This window comes from Amphiprion ocellaris, chromosome 19 (genome assembly GCF_022539595.1).
Source record: "Amphiprion ocellaris isolate individual 3 ecotype Okinawa chromosome 19, ASM2253959v1, whole genome shotgun sequence".
Classification (NCBI taxonomy): domain Eukaryota; kingdom Metazoa; phylum Chordata; class Actinopteri; family Pomacentridae; genus Amphiprion; species Amphiprion ocellaris.
This window is the reverse complement of record NC_072784.1, coordinates 2,084,268-2,104,889: the sequence shown is the minus strand read 5'-3', so window position 1 is coordinate 2,104,889 and position 20,622 is coordinate 2,084,268. Positions and strand designations below refer to the sequence as shown.

The 20,622-nt window shown below is 40.0% G+C and overlaps 2 protein-coding genes across 4 annotated transcripts in view; both read right to left on the bottom strand.

Moving 5' to 3' along the window:
- LOC111563870 (carbonic anhydrase-related protein 10-like) overlaps positions 1 to 1,962 on the bottom strand; it is a 202,830-nt gene extending 200,868 nt beyond the window's left edge. Inside the window, exon 1 of one of the 3 annotated variants that reach the window (XM_055005116.1) lies at positions 1,487 to 1,962. In XM_055005116.1, the coding sequence (XP_054861091.1) occupies positions 1,487 to 1,547 (61 nt within the window). In that variant the 5' untranslated portion in view covers positions 1,548 to 1,962. The remainder of the gene's footprint in view (positions 1 to 1,486) is intronic. The other 2 variants (XM_055005117.1, XM_055005118.1) reach the window with 2 other exon arrangements.
- Positions 1,963 to 5,606: 3,644 nt separating this feature from the next.
- On the bottom strand, positions 5,607 to 20,622 carry LOC111586157 (cytosolic phospholipase A2 gamma-like). Its single transcript, XM_023295847.3, has 14 exons — positions 20,380 to 20,622; positions 19,256 to 19,366; positions 16,493 to 16,635; positions 15,396 to 15,582; positions 15,229 to 15,331; positions 15,017 to 15,157; positions 13,040 to 13,105; positions 12,827 to 12,961; positions 12,460 to 12,606; positions 12,280 to 12,363; positions 10,468 to 10,622; positions 9,380 to 9,551; positions 6,217 to 6,391; positions 5,607 to 5,914 (listed from the first exon to the last, which is right to left on the bottom strand). The coding sequence occupies exons 1-13, from the start codon at positions 20,482 to 20,484 to the stop codon at positions 6,219 to 6,221; spliced, it is 1,722 nt and encodes a 573-aa protein (XP_023151615.2). The 5' UTR covers positions 20,485 to 20,622; the 3' UTR covers positions 5,607 to 5,914; positions 6,217 to 6,218.

Sequence of the window (20,622 nt, the reverse complement as noted above, 5' to 3'; positions counted from 1 at the left end):
TTGTCATATTTTGTCTGGTTTTTGCTGTTTTTTGTCTTTTTTTGCCATTTGTATCATGTTTTTGTCATTTTGTGTTTTCTTTTTGTCTCGCTTGTGATTTTTGTCTCAATTTTTGGTGTTTTGTTTCATACTGTTGTCATTTTTGGTCTCTTTTGTCTAATTTTTTGAATAGTTTTTGTCATTGTCCGTTTTTTGCCGCTTTGTACCTTTTTTGTCAAATTTTTTGTCTCTTTTTTGTTCTGTTTCATGTCATTTGCATAAGTTTTTGTCGTTTTGTGTCCCATTTTTGTCATTTTGCGTGTCTGTAATATTTTGTATTGAATGGGCTGAATGTGGAACCTGAACTGAAATGAGTTTGACACCGCTGCATTATGGGAATCGTAGGCTGCAGTTTCTATAGCACTTCCCAGGCATTGATTAATGAAACTATCTCGACCTGGAATGCTTCAATTTTAACTTCTTTTTTAACTTTTCCTCTACTGAGTTCGTCTTCATTCTGGAAGTGTAACGCTAAATCACTGCAGGGCCCATTTAAGACGGATCCAGCAGCCACAAAAGTGACAGCAGCCTTTCTGAAATATCTGACAGGGAGCTATCCTATTGGCCCCAAGGCTAAAATGCCTAAGAATAACATTAAGAGTGCTTAATTGTCTCCCACAGGAGAAGATCGTCTTCCACTGAGAACCTTCAGTCATACATTATTGGAAAATATAAAACAGAAAATTCCAGCATCCGTTTTTCCTGCATTTTGTTTCCCATGTTTTCTGCCTGAATCTGCACCGTCTCAATAAATTCTAATGTTCCCTGTGTTTCTTATTCTTCCTGTTAAATTGTTGTGGCTCAGATATCAAGAGATGATGGCGCTTTTCCTCTGATATCTGCAAATGAGGATGAAAATATCACCATCAGCAGTCTAAACTCTCACGTTTTGTTAAGGAGCTGAGGTTGGCAGCTTCAGTGGTGATGAGTAGGAAGTCACTGTGGGATTCTTGGCTAAATGGTCGGTTGCTTCGCTGACAGGGCCGCTGCTGTATGAGCTTTCTGACACACTGACAGTGAGATTCATCAACTATTTAGATGCAGCGTGACAATGAGTGGCGTACTGTATGTACTGTGGGATACCACTACTATAGTATGATCAAAGTGCTGGGTTCTGATGTGGGAGTTCTGAAGCATGCATTCAGCTGCTTCACTGTTACAGTATGTCTCTATGCAAAGAGCGTGTTGACTCATAAATACTGTAAAGAACACACAAATGAGTAGGCAGTGATTCATCTGACTGAGCATCCTCAGTATAAATCTTAGGATGATCAGCATCCTCAATGAAACAATGGAAGTCATCAGAATAATTATACAACAGATCTGCATCTTCTATCTTCATTCTACTGGGACATTTCCATTCGCTACATTTTCTTGGTGTATTTCCGATTTTCCCTGATATTTGTTGTGATGTTCTGAGAGATGAGAGTTCCCTTTGCCTCCTTACCTGATGAAGTGCAGATGATGTATGTTTGCAGAATCACACATATATCCCAAACGACATGCATTCTTCGTTTAAATGATGCTCATTTTCTGCAGCTGTTGTCCACGACACGGCCAAACTTTGAGCATTTTTACCCCCCTCCTCTGCTTCGGTTCTCCCCGTCCCTCTCCTCCCGTGGAGCGCTGAGGTGGTTTGAAGCCTCGCAGGAAAGATCCGTTCTCACAGCGTCGTCCTCCTTCCCTTCCCGGTTTGCTTCTCAGCCAACATTCCGCTCTTTTCTCTTTTCGCTTCCTTTTTTTCCTTTTCTACCAGAGTTTGTCACACATGTAGTTGTCAGTGTGTTCACCGTGAAGAGATTTCAGCTGTGAAATCCGCTCATGGTGCTCGCTCTTCCTGTCTTTTCCTCTTTGGAGAGGGTGGATGTTTGCGGCGCACTGCTCGTCTGCAGCGGATCAGGAACTTCACTGACGACGCAAAGCGCGCCGAGAGCGCACAGACTGACAGAACCATTCAGGATACGATATGATGAAGAACTGTGGCTTTTAAGCAACAAAAACATGGAAAAATATATGCTTTTCATTTAAGCTTAACACACGTAAAATAATAGCAAGAAAAAAACCTTCAATTTCATTTCATTTGCAAACCAAACAAAGTGCGTAAAAAGTGGAATTTAGATGAAGGAAACTCCGGCAGTGGGAGTTTATGCATCAACAACATGAACACTATTAAATTCAACCATTTTAATCAGATGTGAGATTTCAAAAGGAAAGAACAACTTGACACTTGTCTGACTGTGACACCAGAGAGAAATCACCCATCATCACGGCGACACGTTTGTGTTTCCAAAAATACAACGACAGGGTCTCAAAGTAGCGAAGTGTGGATGCAGACTGTTGGATCAGATGGTGAACGCCTGCTTGTTCTGACCTACATAAACACTGTGAGTCTCTCTGCTGTGGAGGCTGTGCGGCCTCTGGCGTCAGCTTTGGGTTACTGTCTCTAACTGAAACCTGAAGTCGTGTCCCACAAGGACACTGCGTGGAAAAAATGAGAATCTGACAAAATAATATTGGGAATATGAGGAATATGTATGGAGAGTATATGAAGGCGTTTTTCCTGTTTTCATTTGTTTACAAAAATGAACTTTTAAGGGAAACTTTTAAGGAATTACTGGAATTTTCTTCCTGAAGATTTTGTAAATCTTCAGAAATTTGGGGAATTGTTTGCAGAATTTTTGGATCTTTTTCAGACAAGGAAACAATATTTTTTGGTGCCTGTAAATGAGGACAACAGGAGGGTTAAAGATACTGAGTGGACAATAATCTGAATTTGAACTAAATGTGCTTAGAAAATAATTAACATTCAGGCAAACATAAGCAAATAATCACATCAGGATGCTGCTGCCTAAACTACATCCTTGTATGTGGAGTTACGGGGTAAAATCAAAACCATCAATGTGGCAGTTTTGGTTGACGTCATCCTCATGGCTTAAGCTCACAAATTTTGTCAAATACATATTTCTAAAGCACGATAAATGGCAGATATGATCAAGACACGATAAAATGCTTTTAAAATTATCGAAAAGCATCATTCAGGGGATGGAGAAAAGAGAATCCAACTCACTGAATATCCTTTGGAATACAGTTAAATCCATCACTGAGAAGTGGAAGGAAGTCGGCACACAGCAGGTCGTCCTCAAAAACCGAGTCAAATATTTTTGACTTTGATACCGACAATGTTCAGAACTGACAGATTGAAACTGTCATGGATTTAGTTTTGTTAGTTTTTCTTGGAAACAATAAAGAAAAAGATGTAATTTGTGTTTCTTTGTGTCGGTCTAATGCAGCCACACCTCTTGAAAAGTTTTCTCAAATATTTCATGATAATGTTTGAGATTGTGTAAAATTTTAAAGGTGTCCTAAAACCTTCTTCCACCACTGTTACATTATCCATCCATCCATTAGCTATACATGCTTAATCCTCATTAGGGCCATGGGGGGCTGGACTCTATCCCAGCTGACTTAGAGTGAAGGAAGGAGACACCTGGACAGGTAACAGACAAACAATCACACTCATATTCACACCTACAGACAGTTTAGAATCACCAGTTAACCTCAGCATGTTTGTGGACTGTGGGAGGAAGCTGGAGAACCTGGAGGAAACCCACACATGTACAGGAGAACATGGAGACTCCATGCAGAAAGATCCCAGGAAGGCTGGGACATGAACCAGGGATCTTCTAGCTGCAAGGTGACAGTGCTAACCACTGAACAACTGTGTAGCCCTATTTTACTTTTTAAATATAACCAACTGGAATTATTTTTGTAGAAATTTGTTTCAGTTTGATGTGAAAGAATCTTTTATGTAAAGTCTCGTTAAAAAAAAGAAGCTAAATTATATCGACTCTTCAATGTTGAAAAGCAATAAAAGGGAGAACATTTCCAGAGGACTTAATACTTTTAAAAGGCTCTGTATTTATTTTTTAAATTATTTTCTGTTCAGCAGGAAACTGAAGGCATCACAACCATGAAACAACACATTTGGAATCTTATGGCCTGTATCTATAGTGACTGACTCTATTACTGTAAAGGAGCTCTTCCTGGGGGATGTTGAAATGCTCAGCGCTGATGAGAAACATGAGCCCTCTGAAATATATTCTGCTTCTGTATGTTCTGTCTCAACCCTGTATTTTAGAGACTAAATTGTGCCTATATGATGAGAAGGGAAAGAGTCAGACTGAAAAACTGTGTTTGTCCCCCTCTGATTGGAAGTTGGGCTTGTTGGGATGTATGGAGGCACAAAAATATACAACTCTCTGGGTTGTTTGTGACAGATCTTGCTTACATGTAAATAAACATGCTCTTTAAGTCTGTGTACTTTTTTGGTATTAAATCCCACTGTGATCTTTCCCTAAACATAATCAAGTCCTGTTAATGCCAAACATAACCATAAAACAGGTGAATGTCTCATGAATTATTAGAGTTTTGGAGTAAATAAAATATAGTTTCAGCTACAAAACACATTTGCCGTTCTAGCTGAGTTGTGTGGGAACTTCATTTGTGGGAGTCAGGCTTCATATTTTGATGTGCAGCACACAACACATGGTTCACAGGTGTGAGGTTCATTCCAATGAGGCTGCTCAAAGCCAGCTGCTGTGGAGGAAAATGGTCGACTTTGACAACAGAGATCTCAGATGCACGTCTGCTCCTGTTGCAGCATCAATCTGGCGTTGAAAATTAGTCAATAACAGCAAAACAGGCTGCAGAAAATGCACTGCAATAATGCAATATTTTAAAGTAAATAAACTGTTTGAATTCTGTGCTCTCAGGTCAGTTAATGATTGACACAAGATTCAAATATGTACAATTCTGTTCAGAAGTCTGGAGTCACTTAGAAATGACCTTATTTTTCAAAGAAAAGCAGTTTTTTAAATTAATCAGAAGTGCAGTGTGGACATTGTTAATGTGGTAAATGACTATTGTAGCTGGAAACAGCTGATTTTTAATGGAATATCTCCATAGGGGTACAGAGGAACATTTCCAGCAACCATCACTCCTGTGTTCTAATGCTACATTGTGTTAGCTAATGGTGTTGAAAGACTCATTGATGATTAGAAAACCTTTGTGCAGTTAACAATGTCTACGCTGGATTTATCATTCATTTAATATTATTTTCATTGAAAAAAATGCTTTTATTTCAAAATAAGGACATTTCTAAGTGACCCCAAACTTTTGAACAGTAGTGAATGTGGGTATTTTCATCATGAAACAGGAATATTTGTGTCAAATGTTATTTTTGTATCGAGATTTCAATTCCTTGGAGGTCACACTTTTAGCCACGGATGAACACTTTTCAAAAAACATTACATTGTTTTGACATTGTTTTGATATCACAATTCTGATATGAGTTAAAACTGTAGTGGAAATGGTCTTTTTCTTTTTCCCACTGTAGAAAATCTAAAAACTATGTGATTCTTTCTGCAGTCTGTACTAAAGAAGGATTCTCTCTTGTGTCTGGAAAATATAGCTTGTAGGCTCCACAGTGCACTTGATCATGTTGTTTTTTGTTGATTATGTTTCAATTATTGGTTCAGTCTTATTTTTAAAAGATGAAAACCATAAAAAAGGGTGTCCATATACTTTTAATAGTGTAGTTTTAAACCGTACAATAGAACAAAAAATAAGATGTAGTGTCACATTTATATTTAAAGTGAAACTTCCACTAAAACCCAACCACCACATTTCCAACAGACATGCTTGTATATTCATTCTATAACTTGTATAAGTTGTGTTTTCTCTGCCTCCTGTGTAGCTGAGAGCAATAACATAAAGTTAAGACAGCATCTGCCTTTTGATCATTAGGAAACTACAGATGTTGAATCACAGCAAACCTGTAAAGCAAGAATGAAGCTTCTGCTGCCATGTAGGATTCCTAAAAGGCCAAGAAGAAGAGGACATGTTAGATTCCTTGATAAGCCAGTTATTCATCCATCAGCAGTCCACATCTCTCACTCAGTCTCACACTCTGACACACAGATGTTACATCAAACCCTGTTACTGAATCTTTTCTAATCCATCACTCTCTTTTACAGACACACAGTGAGCTCACAGATTACACGCCACAAACAGATCCCAGATTCAGCTTTGACCTACATTGACAGTGATGCGTGATGATCTCTGATTCCTTTATCTCTCTCTCCCTCTCACTTTACACCCCTTCCCACTCAGACCCACCCTTATTCTTTGTTCTGTCGGCGGAGAACAGCCTTCTTTATCTCCCTCAGCAGCGTCTCCTTGTTGTTTTTCATGTTAGCTTTTGCCGTCTCCAGCACAAAGTCAATCTTCTCCTGGGTGTAGGGCAGCTGGAAGGTGCCGTACTTGTCCATCGTTGCTTTGAACTCTTCGGCATCTATGGAAAACAGTGAAGAGCTGTTTAGCCTCCGGTCACCTGCCACCTTTTACTTCAACTTTTTACATGAAGCTTCCTTTTGCAGCACTGTCTGGGTTCCACTGATGTAATGTCAGACCTCTGAACGTGACCTCTTGAACTTCACAATTATCCCATTTTAGTCCTATTGTGCATTCAAATCCAAACTAAGCCACATCAACAACTGAGTATCCAATAGTCTGTTACATGCCTTACAAAACATTAATGGCAAGATTCACCAAATTCACTGTATATTCCATCCATTATCATCCTAGCATCCAAGCTAATAGATAACAGCTGCAGCATTCTTGAAGAACAAGTCAAATGTGGGGAAAAAACAGCCACAAAGATTGTATAAGAGGCCAGAAGTGGAAACAGTAGCTCAACATACACATGATTGGATCTTTTATAGCAGATCCAGGGTCTTTCATACATTGCTATAGATAATTAGGCAACTCATTTGGGATAATTAATCAGGCTGGTCAATATCAGTTATTACAGAAACATGAACCTATAGTCATACAGTTGGCCCATTTACACCAGATGTAAACTTGTGCTCTGTTTCTAGATACTGACATTTTATCTATGAGTCGTTGTATTTACACCTGGATCTAAATTATGTTCTTATCTTGATTGTCTTCACAACTGTGTCCACGTTTCGATCCAGTTTCAGTGCATGAATCAGGAAGGCATTGCTGGCTGACTGCTGCTCTGGCTGCTCTATTTCTTTCCATTACTACGTTAATGTTACCTGTGCTACCTTTACTTATCTTTGAGTTAACAGGAAGAGGTTGGAGTTAGGTGACCATGCTGGGTGTATTTTTCTCTTCAGAATGTAGACATCCTGTAAATATTACGGCTAATTTATCCTTTCTGTGTCCACAGGTTTGCAGAAGGTCAGTGAGGGTCCATGGGATGTAAAATTTCATCATCTGATCACGTCCACGAGGTTTCCAACAGACCCCTCTGAGGATGTCTGAGTACAGGCCAACATTTGTGACCACATGGACTGTACACACTACCAGTACGCCAACTGCAAGACTGCCAGGAAAAATAATGGTGCTGAAAACAGAAGCTTGATAAGAGGAAACGTTGTGCGAGGCGATTCTCCCTTGTTTACACCGTAACTGGAGTGATGGTGGTACATTGTGTTTAATGCAAACATGCAAACACACTCACAATGACAACGTTAACAAAATGCTGTTTAGCATCACGTCTCCCATGTTCACCATCTCCACTTAGCCTGGAAGCACATTAACATTTGCCAAGCAGGACTCAACACAAAGTACAGATGAGTCTGATGGGGATGTCATGAGTTTAGCAGTTATTTGGCCATGAACTAAAGTATCTCACAAAATAAAAATTTGACCAGATGATGGTGCTTTAAGAAAAGTCTGAGAATCACCAAAGTAGTTTCAATTCATTTGGCTGGTGCCTAGTCATGTTGAATGCCATATTTCATGGCAATCCATCCTGTGGTCATTAAAACATTTCACAAGACAAAACAGTAAACCATCAGGGTGGTGCTGCAGAAGAAGTCAGAGGATCATCAAAGACATATTTCAGTCTGGACCACAGAAATAGAACAACTGATGTAGCTGAAAATGATGCTGCCACATGTCAGAATTATCACACTTTTTCTATCTTTCTACAAATATTGATCAGACATGGTATAAAATGGCCCAATTATTTCTGCACTACTGGAAACCCTCTCAACTTCAGTTGCGTCAAATAGGTCTGGTGTCCTGCTCATTTCTGAAGGTTGGGGTAAGGTAGTGGAGAGGTTCAGGTACGTATAGTCTGACTATATAAGCCTCCCATTGGCCAAGTATTTTGCTTAGTACTACGCTTTCTCCTGAACTTCAGTTATCCATCTGTTACTGTTTTCAAAATCCACTTTACTATGGCAATGACAACAACAACCTCTACCACACTGAAAATGTTGACTTTTTCCAAGAAGCTCTGCAAACAAATGCTACAATAAAGCAACGATCCCAGTCACTATTTTGAGGGCACACCCTCACTTAGCTCTGGTTTAGAGAAATACAAACAAGTCAGAGCATTTTTTTTCTTCCAATAGCAGAATGCTAATGACAGAAACCAGACCAAATATGTTCTACAGAACAGCAGAATGTACAACTTGGGTCCATAGCAAAGTGTTCCCGGTTTGATTCCCAGCTGCCCTGACTTTTACTGAATGGAATTTCCCCATATTCCCTGTCTGTCTGTTTTGTGCAAAATGACAAAACCAAAACTATAATCTTCCCACATCTATGTAGCTTCCTATCTATATATATTTTTTTGTTTTAAATGGGTGAAAACTGGTCAGAAAAATGCAGCTGTAGAGAAAGTTATGTCGGTTTACAGAAGTAAACTTAAACTCTTGTGCAATGTGACAGCTTCCAATGACATCTGCATCTCAGATCACTCAGTACTGATGGATAAGGGCAACATAACAAGCATTAAACCCAAACACAAATTGGCTAACATGAACATGATTTCTGCCAAAAGTCTCCCAGTGTTGCTCAGTTGCTTTCATGATGCTACATTAGACTTAGAAATCCAATCAAAGCAGTGAGCTACAGCTGTCTTTCATTGAATATGTATAGTTCCACATTAGTATGTATTATCTGACTGCAGTAAAAATAAGAGTTTAGTTATTTCTAGTGTTATTTAACCGCAGCAAATACTTAAAAATCTCGATGCTGAGTCTTTTGGATGAGTTTCACGACAAGCCGGCCTGTTTCAGAAGAAGCGTCCAACATTTCTCCAGCTAACTTCTCCAAATACCTGATCTTGATGGATGTTTGAAGAACGCGATCGATGAGTTATTTTTATGCCTCTTTGAAGCTGGAAAGAAAAGGACTTCTGCAGTTTGAGCCAAGCACCTGTGTTTGGTTACATCTTGACCGTTTTATTTGTCTGCAGCACAGTTCCAGTCAAGGAAGAAGTGAGGATGTGGGAACAGACCTTTGCAGTTCCGTCTGTTGAACAGCGGCATGTAGATGATCGTGGGCGCCGTTTCTCCTCCCTCCAACACATAGCAGTCCTTCGGCCAGTCTCTGTCCCTCAGGATTGCATCGTCTATCTCTGGGAAAGGCTTCTTCAACTCGGCTGAATAATTTCTTGCAATAGTCAGAGTCTGTTCAGAGAGCAGAGAGTGAACATTGTTTCAGACTTTCCAGCCGCCACAGTTTTATGAGTTCAGTGAATCACACTTGAGGGACTGTAGTTGATTTAATTGTCATCCATCTTTCTTGTTTTATCTGCACAAAGACAAAACATCAACAAGAGCTTCATAGGGGTATTTTAGGCTGTAATTAATGGCTGAAAATAGTTTTATATGTAAGAACAACAACAGTCTTGTCTGACCATTTAGAGAAATCTGCAAAGCATCTTCTAAACAACATGAGCATTAAAACCAAATAAACCAGGAAAATAATGCATCTCCAATAAATTGTTGTGGGTTAGTAATTTTAAAATGCTTATAAGTTTGTCCAGATGCTCAGTAGCAGTTATTCAGAAGGTCAAACATATGAAGCTGTAACTATTCAGAAAAGGCTCCAAATGCAGCACACATGAGGGGAGGTCAAAGCCCAACAGTTAAACATTAGAAAAAAGTTTATAAAATATGTTGAGCCTCTAGTTTTGAACAAAAACAGCTCCACCTTACAAATTGTTGAGTATCACTTTGACAAAAGCCTATTAAGGTCCCTCCTATATGACTCCATTCTAGTTTAAACATGTCTGTACTAACCAGAAATTTGAGTACCAGAAAGTTTGTTTTACACTTGCCACACTAGGATGTGAGCAAATTAAAGTGTAACTGAATCAGAAACTGCATAACATGAAGCGTTAGACTTGGTTGGCTCAAATCCAGTAAAAGAAATTACCTTTCACAACAGAAACTTCTTCTTTTACTGTTACTTGCAACAGAAGTGTGACTTGACTGGCTTGCAGTCAGAGGACCTCATGTATGAGTGCTATAGGATAGGAATTATCAGTAACTTTCAGCTGAAGGTTCAGGCACATTGAGAAACAGACTCATCTTACAGCACCTCAAACATGTTTCCAGCGCTGTACTCTGGTGCAATGATGAGGTCGATGTCTCTCTTGTCTCCCAGAAATGAAGGGTAGGGCACGTTGATCAGCAGCCCGGCGTCTATCAGATGGATAGTCTCATTACTCTGGAGGCAAGGTGGAATAGAAGGATCTAGAGGGCAACAGAAAGTAAAAAAAATTAAAATTCATTGATTTTTGAAAAATGTAATTTCCATTTATGCTTGACTTTTAAGCTAAACCAAGTATTTATTGACTAAAGATTTTCTTTGATGTGTTGCATTTGCATCCTCTGAGTATTGATACCACTCTAATGTTCACATAGTGAATATGAAGCCAAAGCTAGAAGAAAGTAATTAACTACAGGCAGGACTGAGCAAAGAGGTTGGATGTGTATCATAAACTGAAATCTTTGGTGTTACAGAAACACAATTTCTGTTCAGCATTCTTTAATTGGTGAGTCTCTTCCTGATAATACTCAGGTTTGGGTACATTCAAACTAAATAAAATTCAAACTGAAGGAAAATCAACTCATGGAATGAGTTGTGAAATGATGTTGATCTGAAGGTGGATGTTCATCAATGAAGAGAGGACACAGGTAGATCAAATTAAGAGTACATTTAATACGGACGAGCTCGTGATTCAAGCATCATGCGGTGAATGAATGAAGAGAGTTACAATGACTAGATCTTTATAGGTTTCAACATCTGGCATACATTAAGATACATCGTGTGCGAAGGAGAAAGAGAGAAAGAGGGAGCCAGAGGGCCCCTAGTCCCTTTAGGTTAAACCACGTCAAACTATGATGGATGATAGCTAAAGTAAACGTTTCAACATATGGTTTCATTCTGTTTAACATTCTTGAGCTAAAGAAAATATATGGAAAGCACGTATCCCAGAAAAACACATACCATCAAGTTGAAGTGTAAAGGCGGATTGGCCTATTGAAAAGCCAGTCCACCTAGAAAGTGCTTGAAGCATCATAGACTTTCATTCACTTATCTCAAAGAACATTTGAATGTATTGTTTTACTGTCATTCTAAGATGCACATCACCAATGATTTCAATGGGAAATCAATAAATTCCAACATAAAGACATTGCTGATTCCTTTCTGCAGTGCCTGCATAAAAACTATTTCTATCGATTTCACCTGTCAGTCAGACTGGTGAGGACTGTTTGTCCGGCAGACAGCTGGTGCTGAGGACAAAGATGCCAAATGGATGTTGGCGTTGGTGTGGATTCAAACAGACTGACGTCTTTAGCAGCGCTCTAATCAACTCTCATTTTAAAGAGCCCAGGGTGTTGACCCAGTATATATATATTCCAGTTCCAAGACCAATCAGTCAGGACCCCAATACAACCAATCTATGGTGATCCGAATCTGTAAACCACAGGACTCAATGGATTAGCTGCCATCATCCAGGGACCAGACCCAAAGGACACTACCAGAGGTTCGGTGTCCAGGCTCCACAGGTCAGAGCTAATGTTGGTGGTACAAGGTGGACTTTCGCAATATCACATCACTGATAAGCAAGTGTATAATGGATGTGTTATGGATGGATTCTGGTATCTTTAGACTAAGACTAGTTAAGTCTTTGTGCTAAACTAGGGTTAGCTAACCAACAGCAGCAGCTTCACTTTCATTAAAGTTGTATCAATGTCAGCTTCAAATCCATTGCAAAACAGCACAAATGCATTTTTCAGAATATCATAATATTGCTTTAATACAAAAATATTCATCATTGTACATTTAAAGACACAAAATATGGAGTTTTTGTGCAACAGTTGAATCAGAGGTTTGTCTTCTTACCTTGGAATTGATAGAGGAAGTTTCTGGATGTTCCCCACTCCCATTTATGAATCAGAGGAATGACTTGTTTTATAATGGCAGAAACTGGGGAAAATCATTGAAAAGAAATACAATGAAATATGTGTCTTGCTCAGCAACACTCAGTATTCTGGCTGTTTATCTGTCATGTCATCCTCTGACCTTGTCTTTTGAAAGGTCCATCCTGCTGATCTTCACACCAGGTGTTTACTGCTGCCAGCAGCTCCAGACTCAGCTCCTGCAAAATTTCCTGCCTTTCCTCTGAAGTGTTCGAGTGAAACCTTGCAGAATGATTATAATTCACCATGTCTGGAAAAGATAGGAATCTAATGGGCATAGTGGCATTTTCAATCATTTGCTGCATCATTGCTGCATTACAGAGCAAAGAAAAATTGAATTGGGAAGAAAGTTGAAACAATGACAGCATTTTTTTCTGACTATCAGCAGTTGCAATCTCATGAATTAGCTTTTAGCTACAAAAGAAGATTTAACGTATTTGGAGCAAGATGATCGTACTCATCATGCCTACCTGTTATCATTTTATACATCATGTTCAGGTCAGGTACATCAGCAGGTTCTTTAGAGATGTGTCCGATCAGGCCTGCCAGTTTTTGAAGGATCTTGTAGGCACGCCAGTACTTCTGAAAAGAACTGTCCTCATCCACTGAACACACGGAGAGCAAGTGTTTAAAATAAAACATCTAGCACCAGATGCTAGATATGAATTTCAAACTGTGATCACCATTCAGCCAGGGAGGGATGGCATCTGTGGCAGTCTTCTCATCAGCCATCGCAGATCCTAACACACCTGCACAGAGAAAAAATGAGGGCTGATTTGAATGCATGACCAATAATCCCATCAATTCATTTTTCAGCCTCCCCACCGGTAACACCTGTGGCCAAAAGCTTTGTGTTTTCAGGTTGTCTTTCTGTCCAACATTCATTCAAACTGGAGAATGAGCTGAGTGGATTTTGGAGGCTAAAGATCCCGGTGACCTGACAAAACACATTTTAGGCCATACCCAAATAATTTATAGACAAACTTTCACAAAATTCATGACATTTTTCATTCAAAAAGGTCAAGGGTCAACTTTATGATGTCATCAACTCTGCAAAAACACTTTCCTGGTATTCATTTCCTCATTAGAAGAGATTATGACTGAACTGGTGACACTAATCTTGGGTGACCACCTGTTAAATTCATTTTCCTTTAAATTCAATATATAAGCTTCACATTATAACAAACATGGATGCAAACTCCGCCTTAAACTGACTCATGACATGCACTACTTGTACATTTGAACGCCTCCAAAACTTGTTTTTTCAGTCTGTGAATGTTTCTTTCAAACTGTTTTGTATTGTTTTACATTTTCATTCTTCTCTGGGATTTTCTCTAACTATGGATGAAGGCCACAGAGGAGGAGAAGGAAGGCATAAACCTGCTGCAGGGAGAGATCCAGAGGAGATTTTTAACACTAAGGAGAGTGGAAAACCTTCTGAGGAAGCGCAGGAGGAAGGATCAAACAAGATCACGCTTCTGCAATGACCCTTTCAAATTTGTGAAGAGCCTGTTCACAAAGGAGAAGAGTGGAAGTCCCTCAATGTCAAAGGCCTTCCTGGAAGAATACCTGAAAAAGACCTGCACAGACGGCTGATACTATGAAGAGGTGACGCTTCCTCCCGACATGCCACCACTCAATCCACCAGTGCACCATCTTGACATCTGCTCACCCAGTTGGATCGAGGTAGAGAAGACTGTGCATAGAGTAAGGATCGCATCAGCAGCAAGTCCCAACAGGGTACCATACAGGCTCTACAAAAATGCACCAGACGTCCTACAATTCCTCTGGAAGCTGATGAGCATTGAATGGAAAAAGAAGAAGATATACCAACAGCCTGGTGGAGAGCCGGAGGGATCCTTACTCCCAAAGAAAAGGATTGATCAGAGATTGGCCAGTTCCGCCAGATCAGCCTTCTTAACGTCGATCCACCAACCTGTGACCAGACCTAGTGCTATGGTCAGCTTCACTTAGGTACGTCTACATCATTGAGCTCACAGCGCCCTGGGAGAGGTCAGTAGAGGAGGTCTATGAGCATAAGAAGCGGAGGTATATGGAGCATGCTGCCGATGCAAAACAGCGAGGCTGGAAGGTGAGGGTCCGACCAGTCGAAGTAGGCTGCAGAGGATTCGTAGCCACCTCGACATCCGGGCTTCTCTGGGAGATGGGAGTATGTGGGAAGGCCCACTGGCAGGCGATCAAGGACCTCTCCAGGGTCGCTGAAAAGGGAAGTCAGTGACTGTGGATGAAGAGAAAGGACTCCATCTGGGCCTTCAGGTGAGTAGGTGGCATCTAGGGGGTGAACCTGGGACACTGGGATTCACTACTGAACCCTCTGGAGATGTGGTGGGCCTATCAGCTAAACACCGATGAAGGAGGGCACCCTCTTGATAACCCAGAGGATGCCCTCACTTACTCTACCATCCCACAGTCTTAGGTGTCTCATGTATGCAAGAAGGCATATCAACATCTCGTCCAACAAAACAGATTCTCGGTGATCCAAAGTGGGCGAGGCTTATTCACAAAGTAGTGATTAATTAATGAGTTGTTGGATAAGTTTAGGCAAATGAAAACCACAGCTGTACATTTTAAATGACTCATATTCACTGTGTTCTTGAGAGTTAAACCTTAAAAAAAATCATGAGCCTGTAAACACACACCTTGCAGTTTGACCATGTCCATCTCTGGCTTCTTCTCCAGCAGCTCTCCGCTCTGAAAATTGCTGCCCAGGAGAGATGTTTCGACAAAGAGACCCAACTCTGTGAATCCGGCTTCATGAGGGCTTATCTCGAACCATTTCCCTGAGAGACAAGACAATATACATCAATAAGTCATTCAGGAGATAGTGTAGAGTGTCTAAGCATGTATGTACCTTCTGTGGACCCATCTGAGAAGCAGTGCTTCTCTATGGCAGAATAGATGGGGTAAGGGTTGGTGGCATTCCTGTCGGCCTCATCTGACAAACGCCTCAGGTCCTTTTGATGAAACACAGAGTTAGCGGCATTTCAATAGAGAAAGTAGCAGCATGCATGTGTTTACCTGCTTCATGATGGCAACAGACGTTAAGACCGCCCAGATATCAGTGAGAGAGAAGTATTCATCTTTCTCCCTCTCGTTCAACCAGGCCAGGGCCTCCTCCAGCTCCAGCCTATCACTCAACAGCTTGGAAATAGCTCCGTCCATGTTGGTGCTCCACTGTGGGTCACTGTATACTGAGGCCATGGACCTATCAGAGGAGAGAGAACAACGGACAGGTCAGTTAGAGATAAGTGTAGTGTGTAATGTATAATAAAAGCTGTATATTAACAAAAAAGATTTATCATTTTATTGCTCTAATTCTCAAGCATCAATAAACTGTCACAACATTTACCATCGTCCCTGTAACACGTCCTATTTGTTTAAAGGTAGAAAACATCTCAGTAAAACTGACAAAGTCCAGGTTTCATTGACTGACTCATGCGATGGCGTACATGGTTAACATTATATGATTACAGACAGTAATGGTAACAGAACGTCCTCCGATTCAAAACGGAACGCTCTTAGATTTTAATAAATGATCGTTAATTCACTAGATAACTGATATATATGGTTCTAATCACATATTGCCTTCAAAATCTAGACTCAAAGTGAAAGAATGTTAAAAAAAGGACACAGAACAAACTAATTAGCAGCATATTAGCTTACTAACATTTAATGTTAGCATTAAGTTGGACTCCCACGTCTCCCTAAATGCTAACATACTGAAGTCTTAATGGAAACTGAAACCAAAGAAAATGTTTTATCTGCCCAGCAACACCTGAACATTTCACTCTGTGTAAGTTAAAACATTAGATACTGTGATTCTGAGCCAAATGCAATGAAAACTAACCATAAAGCCATTAACGGGAATTCATTGCAGCCAAATGTTTATTTGGGCTGAATTCTCCTAACTGTTGGAAAATTGGAAAGGGCTCAAGGGTTCTGAACCAAAGTGGCGAAGTTGATACTGATAAATAAAAGGACAAGGTTTGTAATTTAGGAGAAAGATAACAGAGGCAGGCTAAGCTAGTTATGGCTGCCACTGTTAGCATGTTGTCATTTCCCCTCACGCAGCAGCTAACATGGACTTAGACTCTTCTGGTTGGGATTCCTGTTACCATGTTGAGCCAGAAACTCCCGCCAGGTACAGCAGGGTGTCCAGCAGATTGTCCTTCTCCAGCTGATAGAGGGTACCGACCATAGCCACAGCGGCCCTCTGACCTCCACCTGATCCCAGCAGGGCGATGTGGGGAACCGAGTTCTGGATGGAGACATGACCCAAAGACGGTTAAAGCTGCTAGTATATTAAACTTTTTTATTAACATCTGCATTGAATTCTGTCTGCCTAGGACTGATTGATTGTGAAATATGAGCTCACTGCCCTTCAGCTAGAAGGTAGCCAGAGCTTTAAAGAGGATTAAAGAGTAAAGAAAAAAGAAAGAACAATGAGTCTAATGACAAATTTAGAAACTTCAAATTGACTTTCCCTTAAAATTAAGTTGCGGAAATGCAATCTGTTCATTTGAGAGCAATATAGTGAATTATGTAAATCTAACTCAAAAAACCTAGCATTGATATTCCTTGTTAACCTACTTTGGACACACTTGTGGTCCAAATTGAAGCAACTCATATATATGTCGTTTGGTTCACCCATGCAAAAGCTGCTGAAAAGGGAAGTCAGTTGCTGTGGATGAAGAGAAAGGACTCAATCTGGGCCTTCAGGTGAGTAGATGGAATCTAGGGGGTGAACCTGGGACATTGGGATTCACTGCTGAACCCTCTGGAGATGTCGTGGGCCTATCAGTTAAACACCGATGAAGGAGGGCCCCTTCTTGATAACCCAAAGGATGCCCTCACTCACTTGACCAACCCACAGAGTCTTAGGTGTCTCATGTATGCAAGAAGGGATATCAACATCTCGTCCAACACAAGAGATGTAAATATCAAACTGAAACACATCCCTCCATTTACAAAATACAAATCAAAGGAATGAAAGACGAAACACTTTGTTGTTGTGTTTATTGGTTTATCTAAAGCTGAACTATAAACACATGTAACAGTTGTGTTTATAACTGAAATGAGTCTCCGTTAAAAACAAATCACCCAAAGGGTAGTTTGCTGCTTACTGTGATCCATAATTATGTATTTTGGTGTCAGGTTATTGTCTACGACTTGTAATTATGACAGAGGAGGAAATAATCTGGTTTGTGAACAAACATCTGCTAAGCTAATGGCATTCCCTTTAACCTGAGGTCTACTTTGCTTTTAGCACCATGTAGTAAATGTTAGCACTGCGATGCCTGAGTACAGTCTGGCAGAGTCACTAACGGGGACACAGACGTTGTTTTAAATGTGCGTTTCACTGCGTGGTTATAGGTACCAAACTAGGCAAAGTCGTCAATCACTGTTATTTATAAAGAAGATTTAAAACAGCAGACACTGAGCTTCAGTGTTTTCCTACAGATACATAAGATCTGACACAACAAATTTACTCAGAGAGTTTAAATATTAAGGCCTTAAATTAGCATATATAAAATCTAAATCTATCTGACCAAATTAAATATTAACATTAAAATCCTACAATACTCAAATCAGTTGATTTATATACAGCTTGAGTCGACCACAGTACTGTACGTGTTATCAGACAAGCAGCAACAAAATTATGTGTAAAACATCTAGACAGGATGAAAGTAGGAAAATCATATTTTAAACATAAATTTGAAAACAGGCAGAACACGACAGCAGCTTCTAACAAACAAATATGAAATGAATATAACACACACACACACACACACACACACACACACACACACACACACACACACACACACACACACACACACACACATATATATATATAGGGTCAGGGCCCCCACCTCGGTTCTGGCTTCAGCCCCCACCTGACCTCCCTCATCCTCCCTCATCCTCCCTCATCCTCCCTCATCCTCCCTCATCCTCCCTCTCCCTGCTCTCCCTCTGAAGCCTGGCTGAGCTGCTCTCCACAGCAGTTTCCTATCACTAATCAGTCTCATCCTCAGAACTCCGGGCAGCTGTGGCAGAGCACACCTGCAACTCATCACCTCCATAAAAGCTGGTCTCACGCTCCACACCCTGCCAGATAGTAAATTCTGCTCATGCTGTCAGTTCTGTCCAGCTTTTGCACGTTTCTGCCGTTGTAGAAAGATTACCTCGCTAACCTGCTCTCTACTCCCACAGTTCCGCTGACCCAGCTGCCCGGCTCTGCCCTCCTGCCCCGGCACCAACCTTCAGATTTCCCCGACCAGACCCTCCGGATCTACTGTATATAATAGAATAGAATAGAATAGAATAGAATAGAATAGAATAGAATAGAATAGAATAGAATAGAATAGAATAGAATAGAATAGAATAGAATAGAATAGAATAGAATAGAATATATAATCTACTGTAGGTGTTCTCTCTATCTACACAACACTAAAATTATATTAGTCATGTGATACCAAACCAAAAATGTGGATACACATAGCAGTTTAAGTGTGCTTTGTGTTAATACAATAATATTATAGACTGTTTTATGCTCCATTCATAACACCAGCCGTTTACATATTTAACCACAGTATCTGCTCACCAATTAAGTGATTTCTACACTTTGCAACATGGACAATATTTACTTAGAAGAGCTGAAAATCTCCAGTTTGCTAAGTCTTGGTTGTTTCTTCAGCCTTGACTTTAAACTTCCAGACATTTTAATATTTACAGTCAAAAAGCTGCACTACTAATAAGACGAGCAGGAAAATAACACAAATAAGACATGAAGCTGTGCTCAGAACCCATGAAGGACACAGGCTTTGGTGTTTTCTTTGAGGACAGGAAGAAGAAAGAAGAAGCTGTTTCCTCCTTACTTCAGTACAGTTGATTTCCAAACTGTTTAGGGTCTCCAGAACTATTTGTTTCCTCTTCTGAACAAACTCCCGCTCGCCGTCACACAGCGACTGGGACTGACGGACGGCTTTCTGCAAACAATCAAGGACGGGAGAACATTGGTTTCATCTCAGAGGTGAATCTGAAATGCTCTTATACATGCTGTTGATGTGAAAGAATCACCTGAGATATTCCTGCAGCTGCTGCAAAATAATAGAAAATAATACATGTTCTGTTTCCCCGAGTGCCACTGCACTTTCTCAGTATTTCCCCACAATAGGAGCCATGATTACATCTACTTTTCCTACCTGCTGTCAGTATGCAGCTCAATGCCTCAGCCAGCTGGTAATTTAGTGTTTCAGAAATAATGTATTGAATAAAAAATGAAGTGAAATGTGATCATCTTTTGTTTATGACAGAGATGTGGAAGATTAGACATAATAAACTTAGACTTAGTGACACATTTTCAGCCTCATTTAAGAAGATTTGTTCAAGGTTTTTGGATTTATTCCCGTTCAACAACATCTTTCTTTCATGTGCAACAGACCAACATGAAGATGATGATATGGCTTCCTATACAATAGAGGAAGAATACTGTCTATTCCTGTAAAATAGAGGAAGCAGACCTGTCCAGAACATGTACAGAAACATGCACACAATTAACCATATCACAGCATAAATATAGTAGAATTCTGTGTAAAATTCACACATTTAACTGAAGAAAAACAATCAAAGCAGTAGCATCAAGATAAAAAAAAAAAAAGTAGATTTACTAATTATGCAATGTAGCCCCACTTCAAAATAAATCACTAAATAAAAACATTTAACGGTGCAGCTGGAAAAGGTGGGACTATAGTTTAAAAAGCTGAATATACTGCAGAGTAGCTTTCATTTATAGTTTTGTATCATCAAGCTGAATCTGCGAAGAAACGAAAGTTGTCGAGTCACAGTAAAGTATAAAGTCCAATACTTGCTGCTGAAATGACTAGTATTTGTTTGGAAGAAAAGTTCTAGTAGCTCTGAACATTTTATTTTCCTACAAATTAAATTATTTTAATAGAAAATACAAATATACAGTCCAGATCTTTGTTCATGCATGTCTCACCTCAGAAGCAGTTGTATTTCTCTCCATGATGTCATCTTCTTTTGCCAGACCTGCTGAAATAACAAGCCAAAGTGAAACCAGGAAGCCTATATTTCCTGCTTTCATGTTTGGGAGTGGATATAATCTTTAATGATTGACCAACACCTCAAGTAAAGTCTACAGCTCAGTGAGGTCTGCTTCTCTGCAGTTCTGTTCGTCTGATCAGAGGTTGCGCAAGAAATCAGATTGAGCAAATACAACACA

Excerpts from the sequence above, each read along its gene's own strand:
- LOC111586157 (XM_023295847.3), bottom strand. The coding sequence starts at position 20,484 with ATGAAAGCAGGAAATATAGGCTTCCTGGTTTCACTTTGGCTTGTTATT. Across the intron at positions 15,332-15,395 it reads CTGTTGCCATCATGAAGCAG|GACCTGAGGCGTTTGTCAGA; the intron begins GTAAACACATGC and ends TTTCATCAAAAG. Across the intron at positions 10,623-12,279 it reads CTTCCTCTATCAATTCCAAG|ATCCTTCTATTCCACCTTGC; the intron begins GTAAGAAGACAA and ends GTTGCCCTCTAG.